The sequence below is a fragment of the Marmota flaviventris genome, chromosome 11, assembly GCF_047511675.1.
Source record: "Marmota flaviventris isolate mMarFla1 chromosome 11, mMarFla1.hap1, whole genome shotgun sequence".
Classification (NCBI taxonomy): domain Eukaryota; kingdom Metazoa; phylum Chordata; class Mammalia; order Rodentia; family Sciuridae; genus Marmota; species Marmota flaviventris.
Genome location: NC_092508.1, coordinates 70,719,194 through 70,746,359, shown reverse-complemented (window position 1 = coordinate 70,746,359; position 27,166 = coordinate 70,719,194). Strand labels below are relative to the sequence as shown.

The following is a 27,166-nucleotide window of genomic DNA, read 5'->3' as shown; positions in this document are numbered from 1 at the left end:
CTCAGCATGACAAAATATTTGGTATACTTACACTAAAAAAAAAAAAAAAAAAAAAGTGTGTGTGTGTGTGCGTGTGTACTTGAGATTCAAATTTTACTCAGTGTCCAGTGTGTTTTCTGACAACCCTATGAAACAAACAACACCACTAATAAATTGTAGTGTTATCATTCCCAAAGCTGAAGCCTGGGCCAACCCGTGGGCCGAATGTTTTGGGAGGCCAAGTAAAGGGAAGTGTATTGGCTATGGCTGTTCCTGACAGCTTATTTCTCTTCTTCTGGGTAGGAGCCACAGTCCTTGACCCCCAGAGACCTGACTTTCACCAATGAGGCCACTTAATTTCACTGCCCATTTAATTTCCAGACCCTTCTCTACTTTACAAGGATGTCATGAGATTTAAACATAACCGAGGTTGAGAGGGGATTTCACACTTATATACTAAAAAAAAAAAAAAAAATAGTTTATTGGCTGAGTGCTTTAGAAATTTATTCCAGAATCTGGGAGAATTCAGATCCCCACCCCCCAACCAACCAAGAAAGTGCTCAAGAATAAAAAAATTCCCAATATTTGGTGTGCACACTTGACAATAGTCTCTAAAAAAAGAAGAAAAAAACAAAACCTAGTAATGTGTTTGAAGTGAACTATGGAAAATGCAGTGAGATGCCAAAAGGCGTGCCCAGCAGAAAAAGTATGCAGTCACAGAGGAAGAATTCTATACTTTCCAAAAGGGCATGGATAGATGCTTAAAAGCTAGTCACCTTGAATCCCAAACACAGAAAGAGCGTGATGAATAAGAAGACCTACTTACATATACCAATTTAATTTCTGGCTACTCCCCCTAAACCTCCAATCTCTGTGGCTTGAATATGTTTACCTTTGTGTAAAAAGAAACAAATTGGGATTGTTCATTCAAATATTTTCTATGCTCAACTTTAATCTTCAAACTTTAACAAAACCCAATCTACTAAACACAAACTGCTACGAACAGAAACTGCTTGAAGAGGATTAATCAACAGCTTTGTATGTCATCCTCTAAGCAAGGCCAGACACTGAATCACTGTTGAATTCCTCACGTGCAGCTACACCCAGTTAATCCTCAAGAAAGCAGCAAAGTATGTAAATGTACTTAAACTAGGGAGATAAGTACTTCACTCATCAAAAGTTAGAAACATTTACTAAGTATAACTATTAGAAAGCAAGACCATTTGTAAAGATATACATACACATGCGCGCGCACACACACACACACACACACACACACAAACACAAGAATTTTTACATTCACTGTGCTACCTCCAAAAGTCTCACTGTAAACCACTAGGACTCATACTGTTTAGCAAAAAAAAAAAAAAAAAGGCTTTGCTGCATGCCGCAATTTGCAAAAGTCAAACTGTATGACTTCACTGAGTCAAGTATCTGAAGAAAGAAGTTCCAAGACAGAAGTAAGGAAACAAAGAAACAGTTAATGACAGAATTGAAGACAACTAACATAAAGGAAAAATGGAAATATCCATTTTCTATATTTAAATGCTTTTAAGTATAAAGATTTTTCCCCCTTTCAAAACACTAAAATATTTTCACAACTACAAAAGTCCTGGTAAATGGTTTTTAGTTTGGTTGAGGGCTGGGTGCTATTTTCATATAGTTAAGCTGTTTCTACTGAATGAACATCACATATCTCAATGTCATAGTCAATAGTAACAGGATGAACACATTTCTCCACTGAAACCTGAACCAACAAACTTCATCTAGATACTGACACTGGGTTATCACTCCACTCAAAAGCATCTTCCTTTGACCTGAGCTGAGCAGGTGTATGTCTAAAGTGCTCACAGGCCTGTGATGCAGGAAAATCCTGTTCATCCCAGATGACTCTGGAGATGAGTACTTCCTGGTGCCCTAACTACACCATGTGGGGGCAGGAGGGGGATGAGCACCACCCACCTCTGCTATGACTGAAACTGGATGACTCCTATATATGTCAAATGTAAAAAGGTTTAAGAACTGTACAACCATGAACTAAAGCAATATTTTGACCTCAATGCTTCTTCTAAACATGACCATCTATCCAGATCATATATTCTCTGTATCCTTCACCTCCCATCTCAAAACCTGAAACCTCTCACCCTTCGAAGAGTGGGAGAAATCCCTAATCTGGACTCCTGAGACTAGAAGGGTTATAGGTAACAATACAGAGAAATTTGGCATGAGTTTTTACTGAGATGTATACATGAGCAGGCAGTTGTAGTGTGGTGGATTTAAGGGCCTGATGACCAGGTTTCAAATTCTGGCTCTGCACTTTGGGTTGTATATGCTCTGGGCAAGTTATGTATTCCACGCTTCAGTGTTAACTGCAAAATGGGAATACTAATATTACCTGCCTCATAGGACTTTCCAGATGACGAAATCAGTTACTACACAGAAAGCATTTAGAATGGCAACAAGCAGGTAGTAAGGTTCTCAATGGTTGATAGCCTCTACTATTATATTTGTAAAATAAAAGGGATTTGGACCCATTTTTCTCTAAAGGTGATTTTTAAGTATTTCTTACATGCAGTTCAATTTTTTACTTCAAGCAAATTATTAGAAATCAGCTCTAATGACTGACTTTGCATTTCTAGGTTAAAATCAAACCACTTTATATACCTAAAAATTGCCAATTCTTTCATCAAAATGAAGAGACTAAGTGAACTGCAAGGTGCAAGCTTAACATCACAAAATCTTACAAAAAGCATTAATTAGACTTCCCATTTAGGCTAAGCCAGGATGAGATCATGAAGTCACTCATGGTAACCAGGTCCCTGAGCTGGAAGTGTGCTTTTCCAGTGAATGGCTAAATACTAACAAAAGAAACCTTTGACTCAAATACCACTGGTACCCTGGGTCTTGTGTCTGTATAATGCCTACACATTCATTTCTTTCTTTGCCTATAGAAAAAAGAAAGTCTGTTTGTTTTTCTGATTCAGTCAGCCCTTTTAGTCTTTGAATCTAAGGACAGCCTTGTGAAAAGAGAGCATCTTATCAGCGTGCTCCAGCCAGCAGGCTGTCCCCCCTCCACACACAAAACCTCCAGCCCCTCACAGCAAAAGGCCTCGCCCTCAGAGCCTTTTCCCATTTCAGAGCTAACACCCCGCCGGGTTTTGACAACAAATAAATGAATACACAAGGCCCTAACATAATTAGCCATCTTTTCAGGTAGAGTGAGGTGGGTGAGAGAGGAGGGGTTAGGAGAATATTTATTGTAAATTGGCTTCACTTACCAAGTTGATCTTAGTTGCTGCATCTGAGGGTACTTATTTTAAATGAAGTCACATGAAGTGAGTTTAGAGATGCCTGTTTACAAATCCTGACAATTGTGGCATATACTTTGGTCAAGTCACCAATGCAGATTTTATTTTTAATGAAAAGGAACTTCTTAACCCTGGTAAAAGTTCTTTTGACTTGCAAAAAAAGTAGGGCACACAGACCACACTGTGAGTTTACTGTCTTTTTAAGGGAAAGTTAACATGTAAAAAACCCAAAGACTAGAAAACATGACTTTTTGACATTCCCCAAATGCTTGCAGATATGCTTATGCTAGCACATACTTTTTGAAAATTACTTTGAGAAGAACCAAACATCATCCTGTGAATGTCTATAGGAAGGTGCAAAGCATCACTGTCATCAGTCATGATCTTAATAGAACCACAGTCTGCACCAAAGGACACAGTTTGCTGGTGTCACTATTGGGATGATAACTTAATTGATTTGTCTCAGTGGAGAGGGATGTAGACACGACATTTATTTTGAAGAAAAAATACATGCAATCCTGTTTTTGTTTTCTCAACAAGCATTTTGCCACTGACCTCTAAATCAGTTTAACCTTTTCTAAACACATCTGCACATTTTTTACATAATTTAAAGCTAGGTTTTATTATTGCTGCTGTTGAAAGGCTCTGTGAGATTTATCACAACATGGAATCGGTAACCTTTAAAAAAAAACAAACAAACAAAAAAAAAAAAAACCAAAGGTGAAAAACAAAACAAAAGGCTGCAACTATAAGCTCCCAGCTCCACTCCTTTTCCTGGCAGGGGATTTTGATCTAACCACTGAAGTGCCTTTAGAGTTCAATCTGTTAAAAAATGTATGAAACGGTATTAAAATAGGAAAAGGCATGTGTATGACTCAGGCTTATCCCAGTATCTCTGCAACTAGGTTGTCACAGGATTTCCCTGTGCTTCTGAAAACTGAAAACCTTGAGAAAGTGACAGTAGAAGTTCCTGTTTCTTTTTCTCTCTCTTTTTTTAAATAAGAAGGGGGGCGCGCGCGAACACACACACACACACACACACACACACACACACACACACGTCTTCCGGGTTTCCTACGAATCAGACAGGTTCTTTGAGGTTCCAAGTGAAGATTGCAAACCAACGTTACGACTTATTCTAGTACTCCTCTGCACACAAAGGTTTCAAGGAAAACCCCAAACTTGTTGCAGGGTTGGGCGAAGCCCCCGGCCCGGCGCGCTTCTGCTCTCGCCACCTCTCCGCCCTTTCCTTTTCCCCTTCCCCTACGTCCCACCGGGCCCTGGTCGGCGGGGGCGAGGGCATCTCCCCTACTAAGGTCACCAGCCCGAGCCGTCCCTGTCGGCCGCCTCTTTCGGAAACAAGGTCACCGCCCAGCCGGGTCCCTCCGAGGAGGAGCAGCAGCGCCCGGCCAAGCGCTGCCGCCCTTTGTAAAGCGGGGCTCGCCGGCCTCCGCGCGGCATCCCCGCCGTCGCCTCACCTGCTTGCGATAGGGCGTCCTGCAGTTGCTGTTGCCCCCGGGATTGCCGCTGCTGCTCGGGAAGATCATCGCGGCGGGAGCGGGCGGCGGGCGCGGGGCAGCCTCGCCGTGAGGGGGAGGGCGCAGGGAGGGGGCCGGCAGGGCCCGGGGCCGCGGCCGCTCTGGGAACTCCCTCTCGCCGCGCGGCGGCGGCCGGCGGGGGCTGCAGCTCCGGGCTGACTTCGCCCTCGACCTCCGCACTCGCCTAAAAGTGCGGCGCGGAGCCGGCGGACGGCGAGACTCGAGCAGCTCCTGGGGCCGCCGCCCTGCGTGCCATGGACTGGAGTTCGCGCGCGGAGCTGGCGGCGCCGCGGACTCTCCCGGCGGCAGCGGAGGAGCAGCGCCGCCGCGTCCCCACCTACCACGGCCTCAACCACCGCCCCGAGAGCGCGCCGGCCGGGGGCGGGGAGGCGGCCGCGCACCGCCTCGCGCCGCGCCCAGGCCCACCCGCGCCTCCCCGCCCTCCTGCTGGGCGCGGCGCCCGCTGCCCCGCCGGCCCGCAGGTCCCCGCGCTCTCCCTCCGGGTCTCCGGGCCGGGGCCTGGGCTGCGCGGCCCGGGGAGCCGCCGGCGCCCCCGCTCTGGTGCAATGGTTGGGTCTGGCAGCCCGCATGCCGCACATTCCTTGGAGTAGGCAACCCCCCTTCCTCCGTGTTTCCCCCTCGGTTCTCTTCCCTAAGCACCCGCGGCAGCTTTGCACCTCAGCTCGAAGCCCCTTTTAAGGGCATCGCTTCAGGGATCACTCTGGCACCTGGGTAGGAAGTGAACTGGCCCCCAGATTTTTTTCCCCTTTTCTTCCATCTTTCGTACTATTCCCACCCCCGAAAAGGTGCGATAATTACTCCTACTCGGAAGAACAAATCAGCTTTTGCATCAAATCCCTGCAAATCTTCCTTCCCCCATTTCACACGCTAAAATTTTAGCGGTGGAAACAGGTCTCCACTCCCTAACCCATCACCCAAATACACACGCTAAAGTTTTGTATTTTATTCCTATGCCTTAGTTGACAAGCTTTCCTTCAAGAGGAAAATATCAAAAAAAAAAAAAAAAAAAAAAGACAATGAAAATCATTTAAAGTCATCCCTTGGTAAGACTTCTTCTAAAAACTTGAATATTGCAACACTTCCTTGGTTTGATCATTAGATGCTACACAAATGTGTTCTTTTCAAGGGACACAAAACTCCCAAGAAAGGGACAAAGGGAAGACATAATTTCCTTTGTTTTCCCGTTGAAGTGATCTAAAGCTGCTCCTCCAGCTGTTCCTTTTCTGGACCACCTTTCTTTAGATGCATCAAGCGCCAAACCCATGCAGTGCAGAAAGCCTCTGCAGCAACTGGTCAAACAGAGCATGCCATCTCTGGTTAGGCCACCGGGACAGGCTTGCCATCTTTCAAGCTGACCTGCTCCATGCTGAGTATTATAAAGTATTATCACCGTGGTAAATGTTACACAGCTCTTCCTTGGCTTGCAGACTCTAACACCTTCCTAGAAAGGCCCATCTGCTATGATAATGAAAAATCCTAACTTGTTTAAGAAGTGAAAGAACTCAACTTTTGTTTATCACAGGGAAAACAAAGTGTCCTAAATGGACATCAAGTTTCTAGCAAACCTGTGCCCATTTGAGGGTTTTTCTGGCAACAAGAAATTGGAACATACCCATTCCAAATATCCTTCTGGTGACTTAGTAGGTTGCTTCCACACTTCCAAATAATCCCAACATTGGCCTACACAACTCACCAGAATTAGCAAATCTCATTTGTGAAAAACAACCATATACACAAAATATACATAAAAATCCTAATTCTTTTCATGTAAAAGAAGCAGCGAAGGAACATATTTTGGGTATACAATGCACAAATAAGAACTTGCTTAAAAAAAAAAAAACCTGAAGTAAAATATGTGTCCCTTAAAGTGATTAAATATTAAACAGCGCATCATATTCAGATGTGAGTTACTACATATGCCAGGACTATTTTCTGCAACTCCACACATTTAAAATTGTTTTCACTGTCATTTTGTTGTCTCCTTTCACTAGGACCCTCATCATAGTTATCAAGCACAGGTATGAAATGGAAGGTTTTAGTTAGAATTGTTCAAGTGTTAGGTGCTTTTTCCAGAAAACTTACTGTTCAATGCCCCACCTTTTAGACCAGTTACCTAGGGGAAAAAGTCCATGGACAATCTCAGTTGTCATGAATGGACTCTTAGGAAACCACAATCTAAACCACAGAAGAACAGCATAGATTTTTTTTTTTTTTTTTTTTTAAGCCATTCTACTTACTCTAGGGTCGTGATACTTTGGATGGCATGCTGTTCCAGAATGCTGATGCTTGATTGGATAACCTGTAGTAGTATTACAGGCATAATTTTCAAGTGATAATAAAATTAGAATACTAAAAAAACAGTAAAATATACTAATACTAAAAGAACATTGAAAGAACTCTGTCTTTAAGACTAAAAAGGATATCTAAAAATCAACAACATGTAGTATGTTGAGAGGCATAAACAGAAAGGACATAAGGCATATATAGGAAATTGTCATACCTACTTGGCTAATGGCTCCCAGCATAGTTTAGAAACTTTGTTTACCAAGGTTCAGAAGTTCCAAACTTAAATAGGTCTATACTATCAACTAAGTAAAGTATTATAAAGAGAGGGAAAAGACTGATAGTCCACACTCAAAAATATACAAGGTAATAAAATCCCTCAAGTCCAAAGAATCCAATTCAAGGGAAATCACGATACAAAACCATGTGTATAATGTGTATTATCAATTACAGATATTTAAAAGTGCTCGGTTGTTGGAGTAATTACAGGGATGGATCCTGGCTTGGTTCATTTGGAAAGGTTCACTGACCTTTGAAATTCATATATTTTAAGACAGAGAAAGTAAGGAAACCATGCAGAGAGATAGCAAATTATCCTGGTATGAATAAGGGCTTTGGAACCTGCCCTGGAGATGTACATCCACTTTGAAAAGAGACTGAGACTTTGCTGGTGGGACTGTCATACAACATCCTCCCCCCACTTTAGCTGGTAGGTAGAGCTGTGGGAATCTGACCCCATGGCAGCCAATCCACAGACTGGCCAGTGACCTATGACCTGACTGGGATTGAAAAAATGAGCAGGGCCAAACCAGTTCTCACCCTTGGGAATTTGATTCAGTAAAGTGCAAGAGCTGAACCAGTTAGTAAAGGGGCAGAAACTGCAAGAGTGCCAGGGTAGAGCCGAGGCCACAACAAGCCAAAACTATACGCAAGCCAAGGTTATGAGGAAGCAGAAACTATGAGTAAACAGGAAGCTGACTGGCAGCAAGCAGGGAGTAGGGCACTTGGCTGCAAGAGGATGGAGGGAGCTGCAGTCCCCAGGGCTGCTTCAGCTCTTCAGACTTGCAACAGCCCTTAAAACACATGTGTATACTCAAACCCCACCCACCTCAGAGAACTTAAAGGAATCCAAGGAACAAAGTTAAGACAGAGCCAAAGAGATGTGACTCCACATTTCAGCTTTCACTTACTAACTGCATAGTTTTGGGCAAGTTAGTTGACCTCTCTCCAGTCAAGACTGTCTTTACAACAATTGCCTTAAAGATAGTACAGAAAAAAAAAAAAAGTGCCAAACTCAGTAAATGGCAGCTGTTTTGACTGTTTTTCTAAGTTTTATGGTGGGAGTTTGTAGAGTTAAGTGGGTATGCTGTGTAAATATCTGATGCTTATAAGTCTGGCTGAACATCAAAGAACAGGAGCAAGGATATAGTGGGAATTGATGGCAAGTAAAAAAAAAATAAAGCAAATTTAGTTAAGGGGAGGTCACTTTCAATGACTGTTGAATGACTGAATGAATATACTTTCTAAGGCTGTGCATCCTACACACTTAGCTTTAAAATGTTTTAAAAAAATGTCTGGCAAAGGTTCTGTTTCAAGAGCCTAGGTGCATTGAAGGCAATTTTTTTTTTAATTATTGTTGTTCATTATCCTTTAAAGAAAGTATGTATTGCAACAGAGTCATTTCTGTATGAATGGGAAGACCATGAGCAGTATCAGAGGTCATACTCTAAGGCAGGAGGAGCATACAAACAAGGATAATAGGGATGGAGCAACCACTACGTGCAGAAGCCTGTAATCTAGGAGGGAGATGATACTTACAGGTAATGATGCCTTCTGTGACTTAAAAGACCTTGTACAACTGGAATTTGGGAATCTGAAAGTAGAAGGCATCTGTCCCACAGAAACAATTCTAAAATGAGACTTTTTCTTTTGAAATTTCTCACATCTCATTTCACTTTCACAACAGCCCTATGGGGTTGGAAGGGTTATCAGGCTTAACATGCAGGTCAGGGGGAAAAGTTAGGTAAGGCTGATTAACCTATCGCAAACTAGGGTTAAAATCTAGACCTAGCTTCTGTCCTGAGTCCTCTCAAACTCTGTAATTGTACATCTTTAAAAAGCTGTATAAATAATGCTACAATTCCTGGGTGAGTACTTGCACCCAGACAGCACCCAAGTTGCCATGCACCAATAGAGTTCAAAGCCAGTCTCAGCAACAGCAAGGTGCTAAGCAACTCAGAGAGACCCTGTCTCTAAATAAAATACAAAATAGGGCTGGGGATGTGGTTCAGTGGTTGAGTGTCCCTGAGTTCAATCCCTGGTACCAAAAAAAAAAAAAAAAAAAAAAAAAAGGAGGAAGAGATAGATGGAGGGAAGGAGGGAGGAAACATAGAGTCAGCAAATTTAAATTTCTACCTTCTCCTAGTACAAAACAGAGTTGAAAAATGCACAGTATTTCTAAAGTAGCAACAATATTTTCTCTTATTAACTATTTTGCTTTTTAAAGAATCTGTGATTCTTATTCCAGACTTAACAGCTCCCTAGACACATATAAATATAAATATGAAAGCACTATAATAAAATAAAAGTATACCTACAATTCTAGAAAGTATATAGATCAACATAAATAAAGCCACATTCTGATGAGTCTCACCAGAAGCCATATTCTGATGATTCTTAAATGTATCCTGGTATACAAATAGAAGAAACAAATTTTGTCCTACTGCTGCTTCTCTGAATGGACTATTAAATAATAATAGCTGTCATTTACTGGCTAACGTCTATATTCTAGGCACTAAACATACACATACACACTAAACACACACACACAGACAATTTTACTAAAGAGAAACTGGGGCTCAGAGGTTTTAAGTAAGTGGCCCCAAATCTGATACATAGTAGAGCTGGGGTTTGAACTCAGGTCTCTCTGACTCCAAAGTCCCCTGCCTCCAGTTACACTAATTATGGTTATCATTGCTATGAGCTATGGATGAAGTCCAGGCTACACTTTAACACTTTCAAGATCCTGGGCAGGGTAGTATCAGTGAACATGCCTTTTTCGCTTATGATATTTTTAAGTTACATTGAGTTTATTAGGACATAATCCCATTGTAAGTTTGGGACCATATGTGTACTGAATTTCTATTCAGATGACAATAAAAGCAAACTTTCCACTATTCAGATATATGCTGAATGTAAAGCTATATATTTTAGCTCCAAACCTAGCAACTAAATCTCCTAAAGTAGTGGTTGCTAAGGTATAAATTGCAACCAAATTTATTCTATGGGATAGTTGGTAGCAAGGAGTTGAGAGAAAGGCAGAGAGAACTATATTCTAGAAGCTGGGTTGGAGTTTAAGTGAAAGGTATTTCCTGAATCTTGAACTGGCACATAGTTGCCCTCAAAAAATATGGGAGGCCATATTAGAGATTAGTTTCCGTATGGGATTCATAGATGCTTATAGGCAACTGAAACCTTAATCACATTTAGGACACCTCTATCTATGGCCAAACATACTTCAATTTCAAAACAAATAATTTACACAGGAAAAGCATTGGAGATAGAACAGTTAAAAGTTCAAAGCTCACTTGAATTTTTAACATGAGTAGTATAATAAAAAAAAATTTCTTACCTTTTCTGTAAAAACTAGTATATAGCTGTTTATTGTTTTCAAAACACACAAAAAAAATCTAACAAAAGTCAAAATGGATTGTGAGTTTGAGATTTTTTTTTTAACTGTAATGAATTTGTACCTATAGAGTAAAGTCTCCAGAGCAATGAAGTCAATTGGAGAACCAGGGCAAAAAGAAGCTCATTTTTTCCTATATTGTGGAGTGCTGCTTCTTTCACTTACCTAGATGTTTGCCTCAATCCTCTATATTCTTCGATTGTGGAGACATGCCTACAAGCAAGTCTATAAAAATTAAGGGTCTATTTTTCAGGATATCTAAAGATAGTTCAAGGAAGTTTTCATAAATTATAATAAAACTCACAAGTTATGAAAGAAAGCTATTACTAGATAATCTCTGCAATTAGTTTACCTAAAGAGCTGAAAGCAACATAATCTTTTATTTATGTCAGCAAACTATGGGCAAAGGGTTAGAACAGAGGTGAGGAAGTAACTGGCATGCTGGGAAAATTGGTCCTGTTCCCACCTCTTGCTACAGGATCTGGGAAGAGTCAGTACTCAGAACATCAGCAGAATTTATGAAAAACTAGAGCCCATATCTTTATATCATGGAAAACAAAATTAATTGAAATCCGGAATGACCGCCCCCTTTCCATGAGTGAAAAAATCAACTGTAGGAAAGACAACTTTGATAGTATACAGCAAACTGTACCTGGGACAAACAAAACCCTCTTGTAAGCTAAGGATGGGAAAGGGTTATTATCAGACATTCCAAAGGGGGAGAGGGTCTGTAACACAGGTTAAGTTTTAAAGCATTCAGAACATAGGGAAAAAAATGTTTTAAAAGAACTATTTCTTTTCTCTTCAGTTGATAAGATCACTATTAAACTAGGTCTATTTCACCTGAAGAGGAGGATTCTAGAACAATTAATGACATCCTTTATGTAAATAAGACTGCTGAAAAGCTTTTCATTCTCCACTAAATTACAAAGTTCAAACAAGAACATATACAATTACAAGTATGTTTCCATTCAGTTGAATATGTATGAAGGCAAATTTTCCAACATGAGGATATCTAGGGTAGAGTTCTGAAACAGGATGCGTATGGAGCTTACAAAACTTTCCCATCCTCCGAGTTCCTAAGAATGAGTAGTTCTGGGTTATCTAATACACTTAACACATGCGGCCAACTGACAACAGACCTGTGGCAAATTGATACTCCCCAGGCGAAGAGAAGGCAAATGAGGAAATTCTGGTGTTGTCATGGCAATATGACTGATCATGACATCAGCAATTCCTAATTCCAAACTGTAAAGAGCACTCCCAGGATGCTGACAGCATATGAAAGATACTCTCTAGAACCACCCTTCCTCCCAATCGAACATTGGATCTAGTGACAAATATAATTATGTTTCAACCAGAGAATTATTGTTAAAATCCTGTTAGATCTTTCTGTTAGAGAAAGTGCTACAAGGAAGAAATATATAACTTCTGAAGACATCTACATTTTACAGACCTATTTTATATATACCACAAATATAGGCATAGTAAATATACAAAAATGTTAACCATTTATAAACTGGACATGGTGACACATACCTATAATCTCAGCAGTTCTGGAGGCTGAGGTAGGAGGATCACAAGTTCAAAGCGATGCTCAAAATAAAAAATAAAAAAGGCTGTGGGTGGCTGGGATTGTAGTTCAGTGGTATAATGCTTGCCTAGCTAGCATCTGTGAAATACTGGGTTCACTCCTCAGCACCACATAAAAATAAATAAATAAAATAAAGGAATTATCTCCATCTACAAATAAAAAAATAATAAATAAATAAATAGTTAAATAAATAAATAAAGGGCTAGAGGTGTGGTTCAGTGGTTAAGCAGCCCCAGGTTCCATTCCTGGTACAATTGCTTGCTTTATTATGCAAAATCTCAGGAAAGGAGGCAGGGCAAGAACCTTTTACTCCTACTTTTTTTGAAAAGGAAGATAGCCTCAGGTAGATTAGGCTACTTGACACAGATGGTGAAGCCCAGAAATACAGAATTTCAGGGTGGGGAAGAATTATTGAGGGTTAGTCCCTGCACCTGGCATTTAATAAGCATTTGCTAAATATTTCAATAATTCAATGAGTGCTACTGTTTCTCCTTGGGCACCTCAACTAATAATAAATCCATTACCTCTATCCATATTTAGCCATATCTGTAAGAAAGTTCATTGTTAAACAGTCTTGACATCTGAAACTATCCATCAGTTCTACTCAAAAGTACTAGAATCTGACTTCTGTGTATTGTAATGTGCTTTTTTCTGTATTCTACATTACCATAAAAGTGAGCCTGAAAAATCTCATGAGATTGCTTAAACAGTTTACAAATCCCTAATGATTTACTTAACCTATAGTCCTGCATATGGCAGGTTTTGTTGAATGCATGAATGGTAAAGGAAGCTAGCTTTCTTACACATACAAACAGAAGGTAAAAATTACTGTTTTCACCCTCTTTTTCAAAACTATGAATATGCATGACTATAACCCTAGTGGTTTGGGAGGCTGAGGCAGGAGGATCGAAAGTTCAAAGCCACCTCAGGAACTTCGTGGAGCCCTAAGCAACTTAGCGAGAATCTGTCTCAAAATTAAAAATTAAAAAAAGGGCTGGGGATGTGGCTCAGTGGTTAAGCACCCCTGGGTTCAATCTCTGGTACAAAAAATAAAAATAAAAATAAAACACGAATACCTGAGTTACACCTAAATTAAACTGTAGTTAAGTTGGTAAAGAATATATTTTGCAAATTGCATTAAGCATAGTGAATTTGCATCCTAATCTTTGGATCACTTGGGATAATAAAAGGAATAGTAGTAAATGTTCCATTTTACATGTCACGTTCATGACTAAGAAGAGATTCTGTGACAAAGTAGTTTTTTTGACCTCAATTGTTACTGTCAAAATATATCTTCTGACTTTATTTCTTGGGTAAAAGAGAATTGTCCTACTCATTTCTCTTCATTCAGTGTCCTACAAATATTTAGATATTAACTGTGCATCACATGATCTGAGATGCTACTAATTGTACAATGCCTGAAGTTAGAGAGATGCTAATGTTGAAAAAGTAAAATGACAGCAATTATAAGACATCATAAATTATAAGACATACCCCAGTTTCAAAGACGCTGAAAAGTGAAAAAGGTGAGTCGTAGAATCTATGAAGTGTGGCATTCAGGTGCATAAACACGCTGAATCAAAGGCACACACACGTTTTTTTCATTCATAACTTAAGCTATGGAAATAAATTTTGTCAGACACTCATTTTTAACCTTCCTAAGAACACAGAGCACTAAGTGGTTACAAGTAAATGAGTCACACACTTAATTTTTCCAAGGAGATCTGACAGTAGTGGGCACAGTCTCCAGGAGGCAGAATAAGAAACTTTCCCCTAATCTCGCATAGTCATCCATCACAAGGGAGTACGCTGAGCTGTTTGTTTCCCTCCCTGGCCTTCTCCCTATAACCACATCACACAACACCTGTTGTGTTTTATATATACAGTGCATTTTTATAATGAGAAAGACTAAAGAGAGATGAATATAAATCTGACTTCACTACAGTTCTTGCTTTAAAAGTTGTCAGTTGCATACATAACTCCCCCCCCCCCGCCGACACACACACACACACACACACACACAAGCACACTCAAAAGATCAGCAATTAGTACTAGTTGGAAACAAAGCATCAATTCCAATATGAGTCTTACAGACTTCCATCCTTTCACAGGACCTAGTGTACCAGTTTTCAGTCTTCCTTGGGCTTCAGATTAGAAAAGTAATTTTTGCACAGATCCAGATAATCAGGTAAAAAGATACATTTGAAATGATTATTGCAGACCTTAAAATTGGTAAGAAATTACAAGGTGAATCAAAAGCAATCTCTTAACACGTAAGCTGACCTACTTAGAGAAAAAGATGTGAATGATTCACATGTGGAGCAACAACTATTAGTATCTGATAATTCATAATTGTTCAGGAACCAATCAGTCTCCTTGTAGATCCTCCTCTTCTTTATGCACCTTTTTTTGTAGCCATTTCACCAATGTGATAATTAAACAACATGAAAAAATGAAATAAATTGGTCAATTTATTTACTGGCTATAAGTTGACTAAATGGAAACTTAGGGATTATCTGTGGATTTCATTTATTTCTTTCCCTTGTTAGAAGGGAAAATAAACATTGATCTCACCTTGAAAATCATCTTATGGAATTATTAACATTCTCAACCAATGATATAGTCCAAACCTCTAACTCAGGATCTGGTACACATTAGGTCTGGTACAAATATTGGTTTGTGAATACACAAATAAATGAACAATATCTTCAAAATGTAGGCAAGTCCTATTCAAATAGATGTTATTATTTCATACAAGTAAAGCAAGCTTATTATTGGAAGATATCTGTTCATTCAGTGATAAATTTAAATTTTCATTTTATTAGCCAAAGTTTCTAAGTATTAAAGAATATCATCTCAGGGTTCCACAATTCAAGATTTCTTAAGTGATTTAAAAATATGTTCTATTTTAAAAGCTCATTTAGGATGTCTTAGAATATATGTAAGTTATTTGCCATGAACATCATTAAATATATCAGGCTACAAAATATTGTAAATCACTAAGTAGAAATTGCTTTCCCATAGTTTCTATACCTGTTTGCACCCCCTTTTTTTTTAATCATAATGTAGGTTTTTGGTGTCTGACAGATCTTTTACAGTAGATATACAAACTCTGGCAATTGAAAAATTATATTGTTTTATTCTATCACACAACATTCAAACAATTTCTATTAGTAAATAAAAACAGGCAAATGTTGATAAGCATTGAAGTTATTCTCTCTACTTTGGCATGTGTTTGAAAACTTCCACAATTAAAGCATTTTAGCTGATATCAGTGCATAACGTCTTGTGAGGTTGACTCTCAGGATTTCAGACAACTGGGGCAAGTTGACTCTTGTTGGTACGAACATATAGGAAGTGACTACAAAGCTGGTTTTGAGTTTTCCTTTCAATAACTGCTTTATCTACCCATTTTACCTTTTCTCCTGAATTCCTCATCAGAAAGAAGAAAACAAACAGAAGAAGCCATTTAAAAAGTTGAGATATGGGACTAGTCTGGATAGTACAAAGGTGACAGTGAATTCATAAGAAAATGCTACAACTCTAAGTGCAGCTCTGAATAAGCAGAGCATGTTCAGCTAATCTCTATACTTGACAGTAAAAACACACTATTTCTAAATTAGCAGCATCTTTATGGTCCTGACTCTTTTTCTCCATATCTTTTATCCATTAGATTCCTTGATCTAGAGCGGCTAAGACTCTCTTTTGTTTTTCCCTTTGACCAGTCATTATTTATGCCAAATTATTGTGTACCCTGCTTTCAAAATAACTTTTTATGGCCTCTTTGACCATATGATTCTACTTCCTAAAATTCCCACATCAAATGCAAATTTCTGAAAGAGGCTTGCAAAGCACTTCACTCTAACTCCTCTATCCCTTTACCTCTATCCCAGCTACTATTTATGTTTGGGCTGTCCATGAACTCACTCTTCTCTGGCTCTGAGCTTTGCCAGGAAACAGCCTCTGTTTTTCCATCAGCCAAACCACACTCATCCCTCCCTCTGTTTACTCTGTTGAAATCACAGCTCACGGTCTGGCCCCTCTGAGTTTTTTTCTGCTCTCATCTAATTTCCAAGGTCTCTTGCTATATTTTCTAAGGACTGTCTTGATGCCTAAATTAGGCCAGCTTACTGTCTTTACATTATAAATTCCCCCACCGAAGAAACCATGGCCAAGATTCAGTATGTTCTCTCCACAATTTCCTGTATTGAAAGCAGACTGTGAGAGCTCAGCAGTACTTACTGACCTGGCTTCACCATGCACCAGTAGTTCTCACCCTCCTTTCCCTTGCAGCACGCATGAGTGTTACTCCCATCAGTCACTGTGGCTCACTTCTACATGACCCAGAACCAGAAACAATGAGGAAACACTCCCATTCTTACCTGAATATCATCTGCATAAAGAATGAACCAGAAAGTGGATTACAGGAACCCAGAAAAGAGAAACATTTAACCACAGTGCCTTATCTAGCTCTCCATCCATCTCTGTCTACCTACTTATCCATCCATCTGTATCAATCTGTATCTACCCATCTATCCATCTGTCCATCCATCCACCATCCATCTATATCTACCTATCTACCTATCTCTATTTTAACAACAACAACAATTCATTTGTAAGGTACATACAAATTATAGCCTCATGACCTAAGAGAGTTTGGAAATGACTAAATGTTTTCTTGGGTAAGCATTTATTTAATAAAACCCAAGATGGTATTAAAATGTGTTTTAGAATTACTTTCCCCTGACGACACAACTTCCCTTCAAACTCCAGTGGTTGATTCTTCTGTCTTCCTATACCAAGAGACATCTGCCTCTTCCTTGTTCCTCTTAAGTACAAAACAACATATCCCTGAGATCCATTCCCTCTCGTTCAATCACCTACACACTACCTCTGCCATTTATAGAAACAAGTAGTGGACAAAGCATGGGCTTTCAGTAAAAACTACCCATTCAAAAGACAATTCTACTGCCTGCTAGCCCAGCAACCTCCATCTACATCTATTGTTCAACTGTTAAAAGGGGAAAGGTAACACCTCCCTTGTAGTTTTTTTTCAAGAAGCAAAGAAGACACTTCAGTTTGAGAAATTATGAAGATCAGTGTCATCTACTTACCTTCAGCAAATGTCCACCTTCTTAAGATAAATTTAGCAGGAGCTAAGCCCCTTTCCTGAGCAATATTATTACTTCATCTAAAACCCCAGACTTAGTTGCACTTCAGGAAAAATCTGCACATCCACTGAAGTGGCTGACCTCACTGTGTCTTCCTGTCTGAACTTCCCATTCTTCTACCTATTCTGCACTCTAATTCATAAAACAATAGTACTAGATAGCATGATTTGAGTGCTTAGTATGTTCCAGACATTGTTACAAGCATTTCCCAAGCAATCCTCACACCATACTATCATTCATCCCACCCTATTATTCCCCTTTCATAGGTACAAACTCTCTTTAGTCTCCCATTCTTCGGTTCTGTGAGGTCACATCATTACTGCCAACACTACAACCCTCCCCCTCCTCCACCACATTTCCCTTACCCAACCTCAATCCACAAGAAGGACCCAGCATTCATGGCTCTTGTTGTTACTGGTATCCTTGATTTTAAATGAATATTCTTATAATTCTTCCCACCCCCACTGTCATCCAACTCTCCCTGATTCAACTTCTGTACCGTTTTGCTTGCTTGCTTTCCATTTTTCTTGCATACTTCATAACTTTCTTTTTTAACTATAAAAATAATACATTAAGATATCTTCCTTTTAGAAATAAGATGCAATGGCTTTTTTTTCCCCCAGTAAACTGAGTCTTCTGTATCCTTTAAATGGGGGAAGAATATTTTCCTTGCTTCTTAAGCTATTTTAGCTCTTCTCTCCTTCAGTGCCAGAGTTCTTAGAAGACTACTGGGCAACGGAGGTCCGCACATCTTCACCTCTCATTCTAGTTTCAGACCATTGGAATCTGGCTTCTGACCCCACCACAACTGCTTCCTGGTTCTACCCAACCCTACCTAACCCCTCACCAGTTTCAGCAACCCACCTTCATGGAATTCCAAGTTGTCCTCTCTTTTGGTTATCCTTATGTGTCATTTTTCTTCTCTGTTTCAGACTCTTTTCCATATCTGATCTTATCTACAACTTGTGCTTCAGTAATCACCATTGAAGAACAGAAGCCCACAACTAGAGTTCCAAACGTGGCTCCTCTGCTCCTGACATTCAGACCCACCATATAAATTCATCCATAGCATAGAGTCTACCTCAATGCTTATAAATTGTTGTAATCCTGGAAACAGAACTTACTTTAAGTTTATTGACTTATGGCCCAAGCGGGAAAAAAGTACCATTTATAAAATTAAGAAGAAATTATTCCTCACACTTAGGTAGCACTCTTGATGTCTTGTTTTGTTTCCACACAGAAAGACTTCAGAGTCTGAGAAGCAGTTGTTCTCTAATGAGTGAAAGTACTATTAAATGCATCTGGGGATACCGATCACTTCCCAAGTGCTGGGGGAATGAAAGCCTCTTTAATGGATGACTTTTGGACATCCTTGCACCAAAAAGGGAAGCTTCTGGATCTTATGCTGCTTTCCGGCTTATATTTCAGCCTAACTTTTAGTTGAAAACTTAGAATGAAAAAAAAAATGAGGGTCATAATTTTGATCTAGGGAAGATTTTACAGAATGAAAGTTAGAACCTCTATTTCATATTTTTTAAAAAGAAAGCAAAGAAATAAAGAATGGAGAATTCTTTCCTGGTTAATTTTATACTCTGAGCAAGAAAAAGGTAAAAGATCAGGCCAAATGTGGTGACACACACCTGTAACCACAGCTATGCAGGAGGCTAAGACAGGAGGATCACACGTTTGAAGTCAACCTGGGCAACTTAGTGAGACCCTGTCTGAAAATAAAATAAAAAGGGCTAGGGATGCCTCTTGCTGGTAAAATGCTTACCTAGCATGTGTAAGACCCTGGGTTCAGTCCTCAGTAGTGAAAAGAAGAGAAAGGGAAAGGAAACAAAAGAAGATAAAAGAGAAGAACAAAGATAAGCAGCAATAAGAAAGTGAAGGATTTAAAAAACAAACATAGAAAAGATGGTTTGCCTTAAGAGTAAGATCTGAAGGCCATATAAAAGAAGTCTTCAGATCCTATCTGAAACATTAATTTTGCCTCCTGAGTGTGATATGGTCAACAAAATGATTGTTTTACTTCTTAGGATTTGAATTATTACCTCCACTCCTGACAGTATAGCTGCTTCAGTGGGGCAGCCTAAAGTGAGATGCAATGCAATGGTCTGAACTCTTATGTTTAAATGTACATAATTATTCAATGCCTCTGTAAACAAAGAATCTCTTATTACTGTTACAGTAAATTGCTTTTAACCCTAAGAGATAAATAGGCCTCTTAAAATTTTCAAAATTATCTTTTCTAGTTGCCTTTCAATTCTATCTTATCTTACTAGCACTTTTAAAATTTCATTAAAAGAGAATGTAGTTGGACACAGGGGCTCATGCCTGTAATCTCAGCAACTCAGGAGATTGAGGCATTGAAAGCTCAAGGCCAGTCTCAGCAACTTAGCAAGACATTGTCTCAAAACAAAAAGGGATGGGAAGGGGCTGGAGTTGTGGCTCAGTGGTGGAAGGCTTGCTCAGCACATATAGGGCACTGGGTTCGATCTTCAGCACCACATAAAAATAAATAGATAAAATGAAGGTATTGTGTCCATATACAACTAAAAATATTTTTAAAAGAGGGGGAGAGCTGGGGATGTATCTCAGTGATAAAGTGCTCCAGGTTCAATCCCTACTACCAACAAAGAAAGAAATAAAAAAGGAGAGAGAGAATGTAAAATGCCCCCCCGACTCCCTAACAATGTTCTTCACCTATTCATTTGAATTATGTTATCAAGGAGCCTACTACTCTTATACCTGTTGCATGTGCTGAGTACTTAGTGTAGATAAAGGGAGGCCATTCAATAGCTGAGGGGCTGCGAGTAAGCTGATGTTGGGAGGAAGGAGAAGTAATGAGACAGGAACGATCACTTGTAATAGTGACTGACAGGATTTCAACAGCATTGAGACTCAGGTGGATAGAATGAGAAGCCAGAATATACCAAGATGCAAAGGAAGCAGACTCTAAACCACCTAAACAAAGAGCAGCTGAATGACAGAAGTGATAGAAATTCAAGAGGTAAAAATCAAAACTCCTGCTCTTAAAATTGTGCCTTGAACTGAGAACAGTTACCCAGTTAGTCTCCACAAGGCCTTTGGTCACTACAGTCTGTCAGTCCTAAGTCCTGGGAAGGCAGCTTTCCTAGGTTCTGCTGAGGTCTGGTTCCATAACAGAGATTCCTATTCCCTTATATATTCTTAGAATTATCCCACCCCATTACTTAACACAAACGGTAGTAAGTCTCTATTCCTTGAAATCAAAAGTATCTTGCTAAACAAATACTCACAAAGCTGTGTGAGAAACTACTTCTTATAAATGAGTACTTAGCAATAGCAAGTCATTTAAGAGAAATGATGTCAGATAGCACCATCTGCTTATTTAGGGCAAGTTATTAAATTATTTCTATTTCTTTGGGGGGGGGGGGTGGTGGTGAGAGTGTACCAGGGATTGAACTCAGAGGCACCTGACCATTGAGCCATATCCCCAGCCCTATTTTGTATTTTATTTAGAGACAGAGTCTCACTGAGTTGCTTAGCACCTCACTTTTGCTGAGGCTGGCTTTGAACTGGCGATCCTCCTGTCTTAGCCTCCCAAGCCACTGGGATTATAGGCATGTGCCACCATCCTCAGCCTTCCATTTCTTTTAAAACATTTTTTTTAATAGAAGTATTCTGGGCTGAGGTTGTAGCTCAGTGGTTGAGCACTTGCCTCGCACGGTGTGAGGCACTGGGTTCCATCCTCAGCACCACATAAAAAAATAAACAAATAAAACAAAAATATTGTGTCCATCTACAACTAAAAAAAAAAAACTTAAAAAAAAATTTTAAAAATTGAAGTATTCTTACCTACATGATTGGCAGGCATCACATTTATTTTACCATCCCAATTAAAGTGTTTTGAAAAAATATAAACGTCTCATACGTGATCTGAGATGCTTCAAATTCTTGAAAAGGAATGACAAGTATTAGCTCCTTCCCCTGCCAAAACACACACAAATTAACTATCCCTCATTGACTTCAAAATGTCTTTATATTTATTTATTTCAACGTCTCTAAAATAAACTATTATTCAATATATATGAGTTAATGTTAATTGTGGCAACTTTCATAAGTGTATGAATGATGTGTTGCTTAAATAAGTCTTAGGAATTCCATTTTGGTTTGAAATGTACATGTTTTAAGTAAAAAGAGGTAGTTTTCTTGCTGTTAGAAACTAACAGATTTTTGATAAGATGGTTTTAAGGACTTGTTATATTTTAGGAATAAGCACTTCCTGTCCAGATTTGTGTCGCCACCTCATTCCGGGTGACTTCTAAACAACCTAGGGTCACAGTGGCCTCTCTTTAATTAGTATCTCACTGCTGGAGGGAGGGGAGCATGTCAAGAGGAAAAGAATGCAAAAAGACATTATAAACAAAGGTCTTCAAGGCAACTCAGTGGTTTGGTCAAAGAATGAAAAAAGTCTAGCTGCTTCTTTGTTACCAAAGCAAGGCAGGAAATGGTTTTGATTCCTGCAAATTGAGAAGGTTGGAATTTTTATGTATATTTGTTAATTCTAGCTTAGTGTGTTCGATTTATTATTTCAATCTGATAACCTAGGACTAAAAATTATGCATTCATTGTTTAGATGACAAAAAATGATCCATAAAGAAAACAGATGATTCAGTTAAAACTTTTCCATCTGAGGTATGAGTCCACTGAGGTTTATTAATATCCAAGTTATATTAATGCAATATTTTCCTTCTTTAAAATAAAGAAGTACAATATTTATGATGGTAAAAGTCAATAATACCTATCTAAAAGATACTTTTGAAAACCCAATATAAAATCAAAAAATCTTATGAAGTGAGAAAAAAATTATATTTAAATTAAGCTCTCACTGCAATAAATGAATGAATGAATGGGTACGTAAAAATGGATCAGAAAGCTGAGGGTGTAGATCAGTGGTAGAGTATTTGCCTACCACATGTAAGGCACTGGGTTGGACCTTCAGCATCACATAAAAAATAAATAAATAAAATAAAGATATTGTGCCCATCTACAACTTAAATAACAAAAAGGATCAGAAGGGCTAAGGCTGTAGCTCAGTGGCAGAGCACTTGCCTAGCATGTGTGAGGCACTGGGTTTGATCCTTAGTACTACATAAAAATACATAAAAAGGCATTCTGTCCATATACAACTACAAAAATAAAAATTTTAAAAAAATCAGAAAAGCTTTTAACCTAAAAATAAAGATTGACACAATTTTAAAATTCTAAAATCACTAAATATATATATATATATATATATATATATATATATATATATACACATATATCTATGATTATGTGTACAGACACAGATTCCATACATATGTGTGTGTGTGTGTATATATTTGTTAAAATTTCACATGAGATTGCATTTTTAAAATAGCAACAAGTAAAATTTTAAAAAATGAGACAGTTATATGTATGCATAAGTAGTCTTTTAGAATACCAAATCTTCTGTTAAAAACAATGACATTGACGAGTGGTTTCTATTGGGCACTATTTACAAGAAATCACCTCAGCAGGGTGCCTACATCCAGTTTCATAATCACATAGTACACTCATCCTACAGGATTATGTTCCAGGCAAGTTCCAGTGCTAAGTTGAATTTCATTCTCTTCAGGAAGTAACTTTTACTCAAGATTGAATACAGCTGTTAGCACAGCCACTGTTCCAAAAACATTTCTATGAGAACTGGAAGAAAACACCATTTTAAGAAATGCAAATGTACTCTCATTATTTCAAATCTGTGCAACTAAAGAGGGAAGGGAATCTCTGGTCTCTGTTAGTTAAATTAGATTTTTATAAATATTCAAGAGAAAACATGCAGGGTGGTTATGAGATGGCTGTAAGACTTTCCATGTATTTTTGTGGCCTATATATTTTAATAAGCACATCCCTGATTTGTTTATAACAAATACAGTGCCTGTTTTTTGTTCCAAAAATCAAAGTTATACTTAACGTTCTATTTTTTCTTAAATTTCGATCCCCCCCCCCACCCCAGCACAACTTGATTTTTTTTCTCTTTATATTCACAGAAATGTAGCCTGGCAAATAACAGGGGGCGGTCTCAACAGAGGAAATGCTGCCAGTGAGAAACACCGGATGTAATCAAGACCACAAGAGACACATACTCAGTTATAAATGTTGAACTAGAAAGAGGTATTGGAAAGAAACAAAGTCTAACTTTTGATAATCGAATGGATTGATTGTTTTAGTGAAATCCTACCAGTTTATCATTTAACCCCAAACAAAACAAAATTTCTGGGAAACATTATAATCTCAGATTCCACTTTCTAGAGATTAAAAAAAAAAAAAAAATACACAACATGGCTTCTTCTCATACCTGGCCATTTTCCTAATACCTGGCCATTTTCCTACCTTTGTGGGCTGAACAGAGGGATGCAGATATCAGCCCGACAGACAATATAGGAAAAGTAAATAGGATCAGTTTCTACAAATAACCAAGAAAGCTGTATTTTGTAAGAATGTCTCTACTAATAGCATTACAGAAAATGTCCTTTTAAAAAAGACCTGAGTAAACCTGTCTACAAATGGAAAGGTAAAAGAACAAGTTAATGAATATTATTAACTCTTTGGCAAGGGATAGGAATAGGAAAAGTTAATTTACAAAGTCTGTAATAACTATTTTCCTATTCCCACCCTTTGGCATTGTGCTTTCTTTTGTGCAGAGTGATGGTGATAGTTATGAAGAATATTTCCCCATTGGCTAGGAAAATCCAAATTTGAACCTTTTTTTTTTTAAGAGAAAAGCATAAGACTTTGCTACCTCTTTTTTTTTTTCTTCTTTTAGTTTGGCTATTGGTACTTCCTAAGCTTCACATTTCAGTTGCTGCCTATTGCTCACCATCTAAATATTTTTACACTTAAATACATTCATCTGTCCAAAAAATAATTCTTCAGGTAAGAATTTAACAGGAAGTTTACATTTTTAATCAGGGAACAGCATTTGTTAATCAACAAAACATACTCATTTTTATTTAAAATATTGACCAAAAGGAGAAGTTCATACTTTTATATTTTAAAAGTTAACACTATGTCTACTTTCAAAATTTTTCCCCCACAGACTATGATTATTGTTTCTTAGGAAGGTGAACATTTCCCCTAAGACATGAAAGAATCTTCCATAATTCATAAAAAAAGAAGGAGGGTGCTGTGGTAAGAACCAGTCATTTTTGAAACCATGTTCTGTTATACATAAGTCAGCCATCTTATTATTCAAGCAAGATCTTTGGTGGGGAAAAACACACCTTTTGCCACTAGAGGGAGATCGAAATTCCCCTGGTATTGTCAATATACATGTAGAATGAATGTGAATTTAACTTCATGAAACAAGAAAAGATATGATTGTAGTACACTTCACTTTTAATAATCAGTAAGATGAAATCAAGAATTAGAAGATACTTTGCAAAACAAAAAGCCATGCAGGGGAGAATGAGGCATTCCAGCTCACAACCAGGCAACTATGAGGCATGTGAATGAGACCATCCTGGACTTTCTACCCACAGCTAGTTCCCAACTGCTTTGTGAGTTACCCAGCCAAGGTCAAATGGAGCAGAAGAGCCACCCAGCTAATCCCAGCTGACCTGGGGGATTCTGCAAACTAATAAATCATTGTTTTAAGTTTGAGGTGGCTTGTTACTCAGTGGTAGATCATGGAAACAATAATACTAGTGAATACATTTGTATGTTATTCATATTTTTTTAAAGCCCTTTCATATCCACTATCTCCTATAGCCACACCATGCAGTAGCAAACTAGTCAAGGTTAAACATTTTGATCAAGATCTCAGAGTGCTCAAAACCAAAGTTTACATTTAAAGAGATGTATTTCTCAATTCTCACATAATCAAGTATTTACTATAAACTACTCTCTTTAGTGATTCTTTTTGGTTATAACTAGTTAATCTAGACAATTGTGCTTATTTTTACTAATCCCATGGGTTCAAAAAGTAAAAATAACATTTCTGGGCCAGCCTTTTTACTTACATACATCTGCCTTTTTATTTATGTACACCTCTAGTCTTGATGTTTAAGAAATGTTAGTCTCAAGATTCTATGCAAAGCTTCTTCAAGCAGTAGTATAAACCAGACTTCTGAATTTGAAATGACCCTTAAAAATTCTATCCTACCTCATTTTCATTGTATTCACAAGTTGTACAACTCCCCTATCTATTTGAGATCTAGTTGAACAAAATAATGACTGGGCACTAAGCCCAGGTCCTTTACATTTTAGTTCCCCTCCCTTCTTCCTCCTCCAGGGTTATCCATGAGATTGCACATGACCGATGGGCATACAGCTCCAGAAAGAGAAAGACAGTAAGATTTTCCCATTTCTGGTTAAGTGTTCTTGGAAAGGACTTGTGTATGGCTGAGAATGATCTCAGAGTTTAAGAATGGCCTTAATCACCTAGGCAATTTCCTAATAATAAATTTAAGGAAGATGAGAGCTAGGAATCAGGTTAGAATAAACTATGCGACCAACCTCTAAGACAGAAAAAAATTCAAGGCTTGAAAGTATTGGATCCAGACTTACAGTCCACCAATCCACTAGTCGGTTTCTTTTCTGAGGAAGCATCTCACTATCTTTTGATATAGAGGTATTGAGGGCATATTACTTCCTCCATTTCCACAACAGGCACAGTGCAAAGGAGAATAAGGAGTGCCTGTGTACGTTGCAGAAGCTGCAAGCCAGGAATCCACTGGGAGGATGAGTAGGTAAATGTAAATCAAGCATCTTCTACTTTCAATGGATGGCTGCTTTTGATCTTAGGAGAAAGAACTACCAAAACCTCCACATGACCCACAAATCTTTGCAAGATTTGACATCTACCTACTTCTCTGCACCATCTTGCACCATTCTCTTCCTCCGCCACTAAGATCCAGATATTCTGGTCTTTCAGTTCCTTACACTTGCAAGGCAATGAAGCTAGCCATATGCTTCGCACACGCTGTTCCCTCTGTGTGAGGATGCTCTTCCTCTGCCTTCTGTCTGGACAACCTCCCACTTATCCTTCAAGTCTCAACTTTGACCAGTTCTGCTGGAAAAGCTTCCCTCCCACTCTATAGAAGAGTCTAGGGCTTCCTGTTGTACAGTCTTAATACAGCATACTTTATATTTCCTTTCCTGGGCTCATCAAGTTGCAATTTAAATTATTATTTAATGTCCATCCTCTCTGCTTTATTAGGGAAAACTCCTTGAGAGAAGAGGTTGTATCATGTTTTATTCATTATGTTTCCTCCAGTGTCCTATACAATAGAGAGGAGGTACTCAAGGCTATTTTTTTTTTTTTGAGTATGAATCTATTTTATAGAATTAAATACATATATATCATATGTAAATGTATATGTTACATTATAGGTACTTTCAGAGATACAAAGAATATGACAGTTTCAATAAGAAAGAGAAAGCACAAAAGCAGACTCTAACTAGTGATATGATAGAAATCTAAAGAATATGAAGTTGGAGAACAGGGAAAAGATTGACTGACTCTAGCCACACGATCAATAGAGACTGACTATAGATAACTTGGTGGAGGAGAATCT

The 27,166-nt window shown here is 38.5% G+C and overlaps 1 protein-coding gene across 7 annotated transcripts in view; it reads right to left on the bottom strand.

Moving 5' to 3' along the window:
• Window positions 1–27,166, bottom strand: part of Rbms1 (RNA binding motif single stranded interacting protein 1) — a 207,059-nt gene that overhangs the window by 121,850 nt on the left and 58,043 nt on the right. For 2 of the 7 annotated variants that reach the window (XM_027937964.2, XM_027937965.2), the window contains exon 1: window positions 4,766–5,143. The exons of the other annotated variants lie outside the window; for them this stretch is intronic. In XM_027937964.2, the coding sequence (XP_027793765.1) occupies window positions 4,766–4,834 (69 nt within the window). In that variant the 5' untranslated portion in view covers window positions 4,835–5,143. Of the gene's footprint in view, window positions 1–4,765; window positions 5,144–27,166 lie in introns of those variants that run through there. 7 annotated transcript variants of the gene reach the window in all.